Source organism: Lethenteron reissneri, chromosome 56 (genome assembly GCF_015708825.2).
Source record: "Lethenteron reissneri isolate LAM-NWPU_2019-01 chromosome 56, ASM1570882v1, whole genome shotgun sequence".
NCBI lineage: Eukaryota > Metazoa > Chordata > Hyperoartia > Petromyzontiformes > Petromyzontidae > Lethenteron > Lethenteron reissneri.
Window position 1 is genome coordinate 2,300,895 of NC_083834.1, and position 12,126 is coordinate 2,313,020.

A 12,126-nucleotide genomic window follows, 5' to 3' on the forward strand; every position below is an offset into this window, starting at 1 on the left:
GTGTACCTGTGTGTACACTGTGCGTGTACCTGTGTGTACACTGTGTGTGTACCCTGTGTGTGTACCTGTGTGTGTACACTGTGTGTGTACCTGTGTGTGTACCTGTGTGTGTACCTGTGCGTGTACCAGTGTGTGTACCTGTGTGTGTACCTGTGTGTGTACCTGTGTGTACACTGTGCGTGTACCTGTGTGTACACTGTGTGTGTACCCTGTGTGTGTACCTGTGTGTGTACACTGTGTGTGTACCTGTGTGTGTACCTGTGTGTGTACCTGTGCGTGTACCAGTGTGTGTACCTGTGTGTGTACCTGTGTGTGTACCTGTGTGTACACTGTGCGTGTACCTGTGTGTACACTGTGTGTGTACCCTGTGTGTGTACCTGTGTGTGTACACTGTGTGTGTACCTGTGTGTGTACCTGTGTGTGTACCTGTGCGTGTACCAGTGTGTGTACCTGTGTGTGTACACTGTGCGTGTACACTGTGTGTGTACCAGTGTGTGTACACTGTGTGTGTACCTGTGTGTACACTGTGTGTACACCTATGTGTGTACCTTTGCGTGTGGACTCTCCTCGCCACTCTCGCTGTGCCCTTTGCTTTGCTCCTCCGTGCCGCCCTGCGCACCGGCCTGCGCACAGCAGGGACAGCAGGGACACTGCACACGGGGCGGGGGGGGGTGGTGGTGGTTATAGTGGTGGCCGTGGTGGTGGCGGTGGTGGCGGTGTTGATGGTGGTGGTGGTGGTGGCGGTGTTGATGGCGGTGGTGACGGTGGTGGTGGCGGTGGTGACGGTGGTGGTGGTGGCGGTGGTGGCGGTGGTGACGGTGGTGGTGGCGGTGGCGGTGACGGTGGTGGCGGTGTTGATGGTGGTGGTGGTGGTGGCGGTGTTGATGGCGGTGGTGACGGTGGTGGTGGCGGTGGTGGTGGTGGCGGCGGCGGTGACGGTGGTGGCGGTGATGGTGGTGATGGTGGTGATGGTGGTGACGGTGGTGGTGGTGATGGTGGTGATGGTGGTGATGGTGGTGACGGTCGCGATGGTGGTGGTTGTGGTGGTGGCGGTGACGGTGATTACGGGGAGTGGTGGCACAGCGGTTAGCGCTATGCTGCGCCACGAACCCGTCGAGCCGAGTTCGATTCGCGCTCACGGCCAACGTCAGTGGCATCTCAGCCTCCTGAACGCGACGCGAGGCCACAGATGCCGTGTGACAGTGCCTCATACCTCTTTATGTGCACCTCTTCCTGCGCCACCTCCTTCTTATCTCTGCTCCAGTCCACGCACCTGTGCACCGCAACACACCGCAACACACATCACAACACACCGCAAAACATCACCACACACCGCACACAACCACACACCACACACATCGCAATACACTGCAACACACCACAACAGACCGCACACACACCGCACACACACCGCACACACACCGCAACACACACCGCAACACACCATACACCCCACCACACACACCGCAACACACCGCAACAAACCACACACACCACCACACACCACACACACCACACACACCACCACACACACCACCACACACACCGCAACACACCACGCACACCACACACCACACACACCACACACACCACACATACCGCAACACACCACACACACCACAACACACAACCACTCAATACAGAGATCCCCCGTATAGCATTTTAACAGACTCTTGGGGCAAGTGCTGTTAGCGAGTGGTAGCACCCATAAAGTGGGAGTGGGTGGTCGTCACGCCCGGCCGCCTTCGTCTCCCCAGTGGCGATGTTTACTACACACCGCACCAGGTACTCGTTTGAGGCTGAGTCGACCCAGGGGGAGGCCCAGGACCGGTTCGGATAATTTTCACCGGTGTTGGCCGTGAGCGGGAATCGAACTCGGGTCGCCGGGTTCGTAGCGAAGTGTAGCGCTAACCGCTGCACCACCGCTCCCCCCACACAACCATCACAACAACCGCCGCAACCAACATCACCATCGGTTGTCACAATCACCAACATGAACGGCTCTTTTCTTATTGATTAACAAAAAACAAATAGGCGTTATCTTTTATGGCAAGAAGGCATGAAGATGTTAAGCAACAGCGAGCAAACGCCTATTAAAATTAAAGGCATCATAAAGTCTGCATTACGCCACACATCACGCTTGGGGGCCGTCCATAAATGACGCCACGCGATTTTGGACGATTTTTAACCCCCCCTCCCCCCGTCGTCACAAAAAGTCAGACCCCCCCTCTCAAATATGACGTCACAAAGCTCTGCCCCCCCCAAAAAGATATAAAACATGCTTCAAATCGCTTTAAACTATTGTCATTGTTGTGCGTATTTAATGTGGCGCTGCACTCTGATGTTGTAGGAGAAAACATTTATTAAAAAGTCTATTTAATTAAGCAGAACGTGTTGTCTATATTTATTTAAAGTTGTGCATTTTGATGTGACGCCATATTTCTCAACCCCCCCCCCCCCCCATCGTCACACATCGTCACAAATGTCTGACACCCCCCCCCCCCCCAGGTGCGTGACGTGATTTATGGACGGCCCCATGTTGTGAAAAATGCAAACACACACTTGCTCTGATAACTATAACGACGTGATGCATAATTATCCTTGAAGCCGAATTGCATCACCTCGTTGCCAGTGATGTGTGTGCACCTTTGGTATGTGCGTCGAACTTATTTCGCAACTGTACGTAGTCAAGCCGTGCTCATCGGGAGGTGGTAGACCAGGGAACCAAGCGGACATTACAAGGACTATGCAAATATCAAGGAATGAATAGCTTCGAGAGTGGAGAAGTTAATGTCTTGTATGGGACCATTTTTTTATGAGACTCTGTTAAGATGGGAAGAAAAAAAACCCCCACAATTTTGGCTTTAGCCTCATGGCCTCCCCACTAGGCCTACTCAGCCTCAAATCAGTGCCTGGTGCGGAGTGTAAAAAACATCGCCACTGGGGAGACAAAGGCGGCCGGGTGTGGTGCTGGCCACCCACCCCCTCGCGTGCCGTGCCGGCCTTCATAGATGCTAACAAACGGCACTTGCCCCAACAGTCTGTTTCAGGCTACACGGGGGATCTTTCTCTTTGCGTGTTCAGGGAGCGGCCTGCGCTTGGCTGCCAACATTCAGGCCCTGTCCTTGAGCCCTGGAGTCTTGATACCACCACTGCCACCCTCAGTGGCAATCAAAGTGAATCACCCGCAAACACGCACTCTTTCCCCATCCTCGCAGCAGCAGCGGCAGCAGCGGATTTTGGCGAGCGATCGAACAAAGAGGGTATATGTCACCACGTCGCGCTCTCTCAGATGCTAGATACACTAATAGCGATAAGTACCCGGCGTTGCCTGGGCGAAAAAGGCAGACACACACACATGGACTTACACACACACAGCGACCCACACACGTAGAAACACATCGACTTAGACGCACACACATATGGTTAAACCCAGGATGGATCGTTAGTAGGCCAGCCTAAATGTTTCTAACCGGCGAAGATGCTCCATTCGGGGGGTGCATGCTTCACAAGTGCAGAGAAGGGAGGGAATTACCGTGGCCGAGAAGACCCGAAGCTTCGTGGAGCGAGAGACCAGGTAGCTTCCACATAGCGTAACGCAGCCGATGAAAAGATAATGGCGCTCGACTGATTTGGAGTGAGACCTCTGTTGTTAAACCAGAGCCGGTCATGAGCACATTGGCCAGGTATGGGAATCTCTCCAATCCCTCCACAACTGCCGCATCACCAATTGTGAGTTGTGGGGGTGGATTGTCCGATGGTACAAAATACCCAGGCAGGTGCTTAGTTTTGGTGGGGCTGATGGTAAGGCCCCACCTCTTAGTGGCAAGCTCCAGGTTCAGCAGCAGCGCCTCCAACTCCTCCTCTGAGTGAGCAGCAATCACCAAAGCATCGGCATACATAACATGGTTGAGCAATAGGGAGCCATCCCTTGACCGCACCCGGGCATCGATCAGGCTCCCATTGTATGTGTACCAAATGGTAATTACTCCGGTACAGCTATTGAAGGCTTGCGATGGAACAGATGGGGATTAGTCCACCCACGGGTGTAGAAGAGAGAGCGATGGGACAGATGGAGATTAGTCCACCCACGGGTGTAGAAGGGAGTGAGATGGAACAGATGGAGATTAGTCCATCCACGGGTGTAGAAGGGAGTGAGATGGAACAGATGGAGATTAGTCCACCCACGGGTGTAGAAGGGAGTGCGATGGAACAGATGGAGATTAGTCCACCCACGGGTGTAGAAGGGAGTGCGATGGAACAGATGGGGATTAGTCCACCCAGGGGTGTAGAAGGGAGTGCGATGGAACAGATGGAGATTAGTCCACCCACGGGTGTAGAAGGGAGTGAGATGGGACAGATGGAGATTAGTCCACCCACGGGTGTAGAAGGGAGTGAGATGGAACAGATGGAGATTCAATCTTGATTTGAAGCTTTCGTAACTACAGGAATCCAAAGCAAGAAAAAACGGCAGCAGTTTGTTCTTGCTGTGGTTGTCCCACCTGATGACGATTGCCTGTGTTGCGATCGAAACGTCGTGATCTATTAATTTTCTACCTACGTGACATTACCGAAAGAACCAAAGAGGATGGGGATTCGTCCACCCACGGGTGTAGACGGGAGTGAGATGGAACAGATGGGGATTAGTCCATCCACGGGTGTTAGAAGGGAGTGAGATGGAACAGATGGGGATTAGTCCACCCACGGGTGTAGAAGGGAATGAGATGGAACAGATGGGGATTAGTCCACCCACGGGTGTAGAAGGGAGAGCGATGAAACAGATGGGGATTAGTCCACCCACGGGTGTAGAAGGGAGAGCGATGGACCAGATGGAGATTAGTCCACACACGGGTGTAGAAGGGAGCGAGATGGAACACCCACGGGTGTAGACGGGAGTGAGATGGAACGGATGGGGATTAGTCCACCCACGGGTGTAGACGGGAGTGAGATGGAACAGATGGGGATTAGTCCACCCACGGGCGTAGAAGGGAGAGCGATGGAACGGATGTTTGACAGAGTTACGAGTGAATTATCGTTTGAAGCAGCATAGCTGCCGGGCGTTCCAACCGTCGACGCAGCGGACGCGATGAGACCACGCTGCCAGCTTGCCTCAGGCGGAGTGAATGACAATAAATGCGTGAGTCACGAGACAGCGGGGAGACGAGTTGGGGGCGGACGCCGCTCGCGATGCAAATTACGCGTGAGACTTTGCAACCCCCAAAAAAACCCGGAGCTTGTTGCGAAATCTACGCGTGGGGTCGTGGGCCAAGGAGGAGGAGGGGGAGGATTGGGGAGGAGGGGACGGGAGTAGAAGGGGGATGAGGGGAGGGGAGGAGGGGGGAGGATGCGAGGAGGGGGGGAGGATGCGAGGAGGGGGGGAGGAGGGGGAGAAAAGGGGGGGGGGGCAGGGGAGAGGGGGGTTATGGTGCGCAATTAACGTTCTTACCTTTTTTTTACGATCAGCGGAAACAAGAAAATTCTCGGTTTAGTCGGCACTTTGCTTCGTTCATCATTTCGTTTTTTTTGTTTTTTTTTTTCACCGCTTTTTTGAAATGAAATATTTCCCGTGTTTTACCATCGTGCAACAATCAAACTGTGCTACTTTCTTCGTAGACACAAACATCAAGACGAAGAAGAAAGCTCTGCTCCTCCTCCTTACCCCTTCCCTATCTCTCTACCCCCCCCCCATCTCTCTTTTTTCTCTCAAGGTAATGGGATCACGTCACGGAAAGAAACAATGATTCGCCGGCCTCAAACGAAGGTCAGCCTGGTCAACGCCGACCCGACAGGTAATGATTGAGAGAGTGGGAAGACGGGGGGGGGGGGGGAGAGAGACTTGACTTTTAAACAACTTTTATTGCTGCCAGCAGTATCAGCATGCAGCGGGAGATAGAAGGAGAGACAGGGAGAGAGAGGGAGAGACACGTCCCCGGAGTGCCGGTTCTGTGGTAAAGTGGAGACGGTGGCGCACCAATATGTGGAGTGCAAGAGCCTGGACTCGCTGTTCAAGGTCCTGAGAAACATCCTCCTAAGGTTCAGCCTCTATTTCGCCCCGACGGTCCTCATCTTTGGATACCAAAAGGGCGACGGACCCCAACATCTTCAGGGGCTAGTCAACGTGCTCGTCGGCTACGCCAAACTCGCCATACACAGGGCGAGGAAGGTGGTCCTGGAGGGGAAACGTCCGGCCAGCAGGCTGGGCATCTTCCGCGCTCTGGTCGGAGCCCCCAGGGTGTGTGGGCTGGAGTTCCGCCATGCGGCGCGGCTGCTGACCCACGCCGTGCCGGCCTTCAAGGAGCAGTGGGCACTGGAGGAGGCCGTGTGCTCGGTGGTAGATGACGGGGAGCTCTGCATGCTGATATGAGCTACCCATCAGAGGTCGTTGGACTGCGAGAAGGGCTGCGTGCAGATGCAGCACTTGTCGTAGTTAAAAAAGAAAGATAATGAGAGAGCGAGAGAAAGTGAGAGAGAGAACGACATGGAGTAGGACGAGAGGGGGTAGAGAGAGAGGGGGGGGCAGAGAAGGGGGTATAAAGAGAGGGAAGGGGTAAGGAGAGTAGAGCGAGAAATCTTTTGTGAAATCTTTCATTCCAAAAGAGGATTGGGGGGGGGGGGGTAGTTTACATAAAGCAAAGCATAACCAAACGAAATGATGAACGAAGCAAAGTGCCGACTACACCCAGCATCTTCTTGTTTCCTCTGATCATAAAAAAGAGGGAGAGACAGGGAGAGAGAAGGAGACTTTTTGACCTTTAAACAACTTTTATTGCCGCCAGCAGCAACAGCACTGGAGGCGATTTCGATATGAAATACACAAAGTCACCAGCAAACAAATGAAAATAAACGCTATAAATCCACGCGCTGTGGCACTAAAAGCACCGCGCACAACACGAAAGAAAAGTCACGTGGTTGTGGTGGTCATCGCGCACGCCACGGTGACGAGCGAGCGCTTCAGAAGGTGAACACCACGAGGTGCCGTCCACGCTGCTGCAGAGAGAGAGGGGCTTGTCCGGCTCCCCAGCGCTCGAAGAAGACGCGCTGCACATCACCGGCACGTGTGTGGTACATGGCGTGCTCCAGCCGGAGCCGCGCCTTGAGCAGAGAGAGACAGAGACACAGAGAGAGAGAGACACAGAGAGAGAGAGAGACAGAGACACAGAGAGAGAGACAGAGAGAGAGACAGAGACACAGAGAGAGACAGAGACACATCACCGACACGTGTGTGTCACGTGGCGTGCTCCAGCCGGAGCCGCGCCTTGAGCAGAGAGAGACAGAGACACATCACCGACACGTGTGTGGTACATGGCGTGCTCCAGCCGGAGCCGCGCCTTGAGCAGGCCTCTGAACACTGGAAGCAGCACAGAGCAGCCGTCAGTGTCACCTTCCAGCATCATTTTTCTCGTTCTGTACACCGCCAACTTCGCCTGAGCACAGGCGAAGTTGGCGAGGTCATGGCGCTTGTTAGCCAGGTAAGGCACCACCCCATACACGAAGCTGCTGTTGTAGAAGGGTACCCCCAGTTTCCTGAAGATGTCCCCCAAAAGCGGAACATTGGTTTGAGCCGCTGGCAGCGTAAGTACCGGTGGGGCAGATCCTCCCTGGCACCGCAGGAAATGCACAAATCTGTTACCCCTGGCGAGATTCGGCTGAGCCACACGGCCGATGGCAACGTGCAGTGTGCCAACCTCCACTGGAGGTCACCGCAGCGTTTGGCTACGGGAGACTTGTACGTTTGCTTCCACTGAGGGGTGGCCGCCATGAGGGGAAAGAAATGATCTCTCCATTTTGTGTCCGGTAGGTCGGCCAGGCCCCGGGAGTGCAGCGCCTTTACGCAGCACGTGTAGAGTGCCGTGTTTGGGGCACTCTTGAGGGGCACGTTCCTGCAGCCTCAGGGCTTCAGTAGCTTGCCGGAGTCGCTGTGGCCGGGGGGCTGCGCGCAGGAGAAGCACACCTCCGCGAAAGAGGGGGGGGGGGGGGCGCCACCATCCCCCGGTGCCTCCAGCTTCAGGCGCAGCTCCTGCATGGCGCGGGGCACGTCCCGCAGCAGCTTCTCCCCGGCGAGCGTGGAGCGGAGCCCTGCGGTGTTGGCGATCTCAGCTGCGGTCTTCCACTTGCGCTGGTGGGCCTGCACGAGGTGGAAGACTGTCCGCAGCCCTGCTGATGTGAGGCGTAGAGCCAGGGTCCTCTCTCCTTTGATCCCCTGGAAGAGGCCGTTGCAGAACAAGGGCTCGTTCAGGAACTGCGCGAGGTCGTAGGACGCGCATGTTCTGCTCCACTCGAAGCTCCGCCATGCGTCCAAGAGGCTCTGGTGATAACCTGGCAGCCTCGTTTAGTCGACCAGGCTCAGGTCCATCAGGAAGAGCTCCTTTCCGTACCCCAGGCACGCCCCTGCATTACTCAGCAGGGCGAGAGCCGGTGACTTCCAGGGTAGCTCCTCCTGGTCGTACAGCAGCTGCCTGACTGCCATGAGCCTGTAACTCATGACCCTGGCGGCGACGTCCACCAGACCCTGGCCGCCCTCACCCACTGGCAGGCAGAGAACGCCCGGCCTGAGCCAGTGCTTTCCATGCCAGACAAAGTGCGCGAGTGAGCGGTTGACTCTGGTGAGTAGCCAAGCAGGAGGCTGGAGGGCCTTGGTCTTGTGCCACAGCACGAATGCAGCCAGACGAGCACTCGGCCCCTGAATGACATCTGCGGAGCGAGGCGTGCCCATGTCAGTAATTTAGCTTCGATTGTGTCGGTCAGCTCGGTCCAGTTGTTCAGAGTGACGTGTGGTTTCCCAGGTAAACCCCCAGGTACTTGACTCCGTCGTCCCGCCAAACTACTCCTCCTGGGAGGAGCACAGAGCGAACGCCGCCTCGCGACCCCACTTGGGCCAGTTGACCCTGGCGGAGGAGGCCCTCTTGTACACTGCAACCACCTGGCAGAGCGCGGAGGCGTCATGCGCGTCATTGAGGACGACGCATCACGTCGTCGTCTGCGTAAGCCGAGAGCTTGATGACCGCGTTCTCAGGTCCTGGGACTTTGAGGCCAGACAGATTTTGTCTCAGGTAGCGTAGCAGTGGCTCAATGGACAGGTTGTACAGCAGCCCCGAGATGGGGCATCAGAGACATGGAGAGAGAGGGAGAGACAGGGAGAAAAATGGAGAAGGAGACGCAGGGACTTGGAGGCTCGGGCCAGGTGAAGACTAATCCATCATGGACCAGGTGATGACATTCGTGGAGCCATGCAGGCAGTTCGCCAAGGATTACATCCAGCTCGTGAAACTCTGCACAAAGCCCGACCGCATAGAGTTTCAGAAGATAGCAATAGCAACTGCAATTGGCTTTGCCATAATGGGCTTTATCGGCTTCTTCGTGAAACTCATCCATATTCCCATCAACAACATCATTGTTGGCAGTTCAAATCAACTGGAGTTCTACTTTGAAAGAGATGCTGTTACTTCTGGAGTTAACTTGATATCATAATTGTTTTTTTACCCTTCTATCTGGCAACAAAACTGACACCTTTTTACAAGGAGTCATGTTTGCATAGACCGCAATACCTGCAGTTATAATACAAACAAAATACATAACTCTGATAATGTGCACTGTCCTTGAAGTTGATTGGTGTGCAAATATGACTCCTTGTAAAAAGGTGTCAGTTTTGTTGCCAGATAGAAGGGTAAAAAAACAATTATCATATTTTTACTGGCAAATGAGGTTCCCATAGTGTAACTTGATATAGTCAACAGTGAAATGCCACAATGTTGCTAAATGTGTCCAATGTTTTACCAGCAGTTTTTGACATTCAGTTTTGTCTTTACTTATGAATGAAGCCCATGTGAGTGGAAAAAAAAAGAGACAGGGAAAAAGAGGGAGAGAGAGAAATGTTTATGCGCCTCCTTCCAAAGGGCAACAGCCACTCTTTTACGAATGAAGCGCCGATGAGTTGTTTGTATGCGAGGAAGGCGGGGGGAAGGACAACAAACTAAACACAACAACAACAACAGGCAGTTGTAAAGAAAGTATTTTAAATTTCGATTTAAAGCTTTCGTGACTGCAGGGATTCATCTTCTTGGTTCTTTCGGTAAAGTCACGTAGAAGGGAAATAATAAAATGCTAAAAATTAAACATAATAAAATAATTCTCACGACGTTTCGGCCACAACGCAAGCAGCCGTCTTCAGGTGAAGAACAGGTCTGTCGACTCTGTCTTCTCGACAGACCTGTTCTTCACCTGAGGACGGCTGCTTGCGTTGAAACGTCGTGAGAATTGTATTTTATTATGTTTTATTTTTATTATTTTATTATTTCCCTTCTACGTGACTTTACCGAAAGAACTAAGAAGAGAAAGTATTTTGTCAATCTCGATGATGATGATTTAAAAGTGTCAGGGATCCAACGGCTTTCTAATATCGGTAAGGAAGAGAGTTCCGGACGGCCGCAGAAGCACAACTGAAAGCGCCACGCGATGATGTGGTGACCACCACCGTCTTTATTTAATGGCCAGCCAAAAGTGTAGTGTATAATGTAGCGTATAGCGTAGCGTATAGTGTAGTGCATTGCAAGGCCGTAGCTATGGAGTCAACATTGGGGGGGGGGCAATCTTCCAGGGGGTCTAGGGGTCCCCCCCCCAGAAAAATATCTACATATCTAAAATATGAAAAAAATCACTAACACATGGGATGGACTTTTTATTTTACAATGTCTAATAGTATATTTTATTACATTGCTCTGTTTTGACTTTTAACCTTTTCTTGTTTCATTGTATGTAATGGCAGAGATTAGGGATTAATAAAGTACAACCATAACCACAATCATATAAACAGATATTGTGGCCAAGGTTGAGCAAATTGTAGTTTTTATTTACATAGCATCGCAATATATTGGGGGGGGGGGGGGCATTTTGAGCATATTTAAATATTGGGGTGGATGTTTCCCCTCCCAATATATATTATAATTACGGCCTTGGTGTATAGTGTAGTGTATAGTGTAGTGTATAGTGTAGTGTATAGTGTAACGTATAGTGTAGCGTATAGTGTATAGTGTAGTGTATAGTGTAGTGTATAGTGTAGCGTATAGTGTATAGTGTAGTGTATAGTGTAGTGTATAGTGTAGTATATAGTCTAAGCGTATAGTGTAGTGTATAGTGTAGCATATAGTGTAAGCATATAGTGTAGTGTAAAGTGTAGCGTATAGTCAAAGCATATAGTGTAGTGTAGAGTGTAGTGTATAGTGTAGCATATAGTGTAGTGTATAGTGTAGCATATAGTGTAGTGTATAGTGTAGCATATTATTTAGTGTATAGTGTAAGCGTATAATGTAAGCGTAGAGTGTAGTGTCGAGTATAGTGTATAGTGTAGAGTATAGTGTAGCGTATATCAGTGTATAGTGTAGTGTTGTGTATAGTGTAACATATAGTGTAAGCGTATAGTGTAGTGTATAGTGTAGTGTATAGTCTAGTGTAGTGTAGTGCATAGTGTAATATAGTGTAGTGTATAGTGTAGTGTATAGTGTAGTGTGTAGTGCAGTGTATAGTGTAGTTTATAGTGTAGCGTATAGTGTAGTGTGTAGTGTATAGTGCAGTGTATTGTGTAATATATAGTGTAGTGCATAGTATAGTGTAATGTAGTTTATAGTGTATTGTGTAATATATAGCGTAGTGTATAGTGTAGTGTATAGTGTATTGTGTAATATATAGTGTAGTGTATAGTGTAGTGTATAGTTTAGTGTATTGTGTAATATATGTAGTGTATAGTGTAGTGTATAGTGTAGTGTATTGCATAGTGTATATAGCATCTGAGAGTTCAACGTGTTGACGACCCTCTTTGTTCGATCGCTCGCCAAAATCCGTTGCTGCTGCTGCTGCGAGGATGGGGAAAGAGTGCGTGTTTGCGTGTGATTCACTTTGATTGCCACTGAGGGTGGCAGTGGTGGTATCAAGACTCCAGGGCTCAAGGACAGCGCCTGAATGTTGGCAGCCAAGCGCAGGCCGCTCCCTGAACATGCAAAGAGAAAGATCCCCCGTGTAGCCTGTAACAAACTGTAGGGGCAAGTGCTGTTTGCGAGCATCTGTGAAGGCCGGCACGGCACACGAGGGGGTGGGTGGCCAGCACCACGCCCGGCCGCCTTTTTCTCCCCAGTG

At 51.8% G+C, this 12,126-nt stretch overlaps 2 protein-coding genes across 2 annotated transcripts in view; one reads left to right on the forward strand and one right to left on the reverse strand.

Annotated features, from left to right (window-relative positions):
- Positions 1–12,126, reverse strand: part of LOC133356970 (alpha-2,8-sialyltransferase 8E-like) — a 55,874-nt gene that overhangs the window by 22,113 nt on the left and 21,635 nt on the right. The window contains exons 2-3 of the mRNA XM_061574700.1: positions 1,214–1,273; positions 549–650 (exon numbers count right to left, since the gene is read on the reverse strand). Of these exons, the coding sequence (XP_061430684.1) occupies positions 549–650; positions 1,214–1,273 (162 nt within the window). The remainder of the gene's footprint in view (positions 1–548; positions 651–1,213; positions 1,274–12,126) is intronic.
- On the forward strand, positions 9,192–9,468 carry LOC133357133 (protein transport protein Sec61 subunit gamma-like). The gene has a single exon (XM_061574936.1). The coding sequence runs from the start codon at positions 9,199–9,201 to the stop codon at positions 9,466–9,468; it is 270 nt and encodes an 89-aa protein (XP_061430920.1). The 5' UTR covers positions 9,192–9,198.

Excerpts from the sequence above, each read along its gene's own strand:
- LOC133357133 (XM_061574936.1), top strand. The coding sequence starts at position 9,199 with ATGGACCAGGTGATGACATTCGTGGAGCCATGCAGGCAGTTCGCCAAG.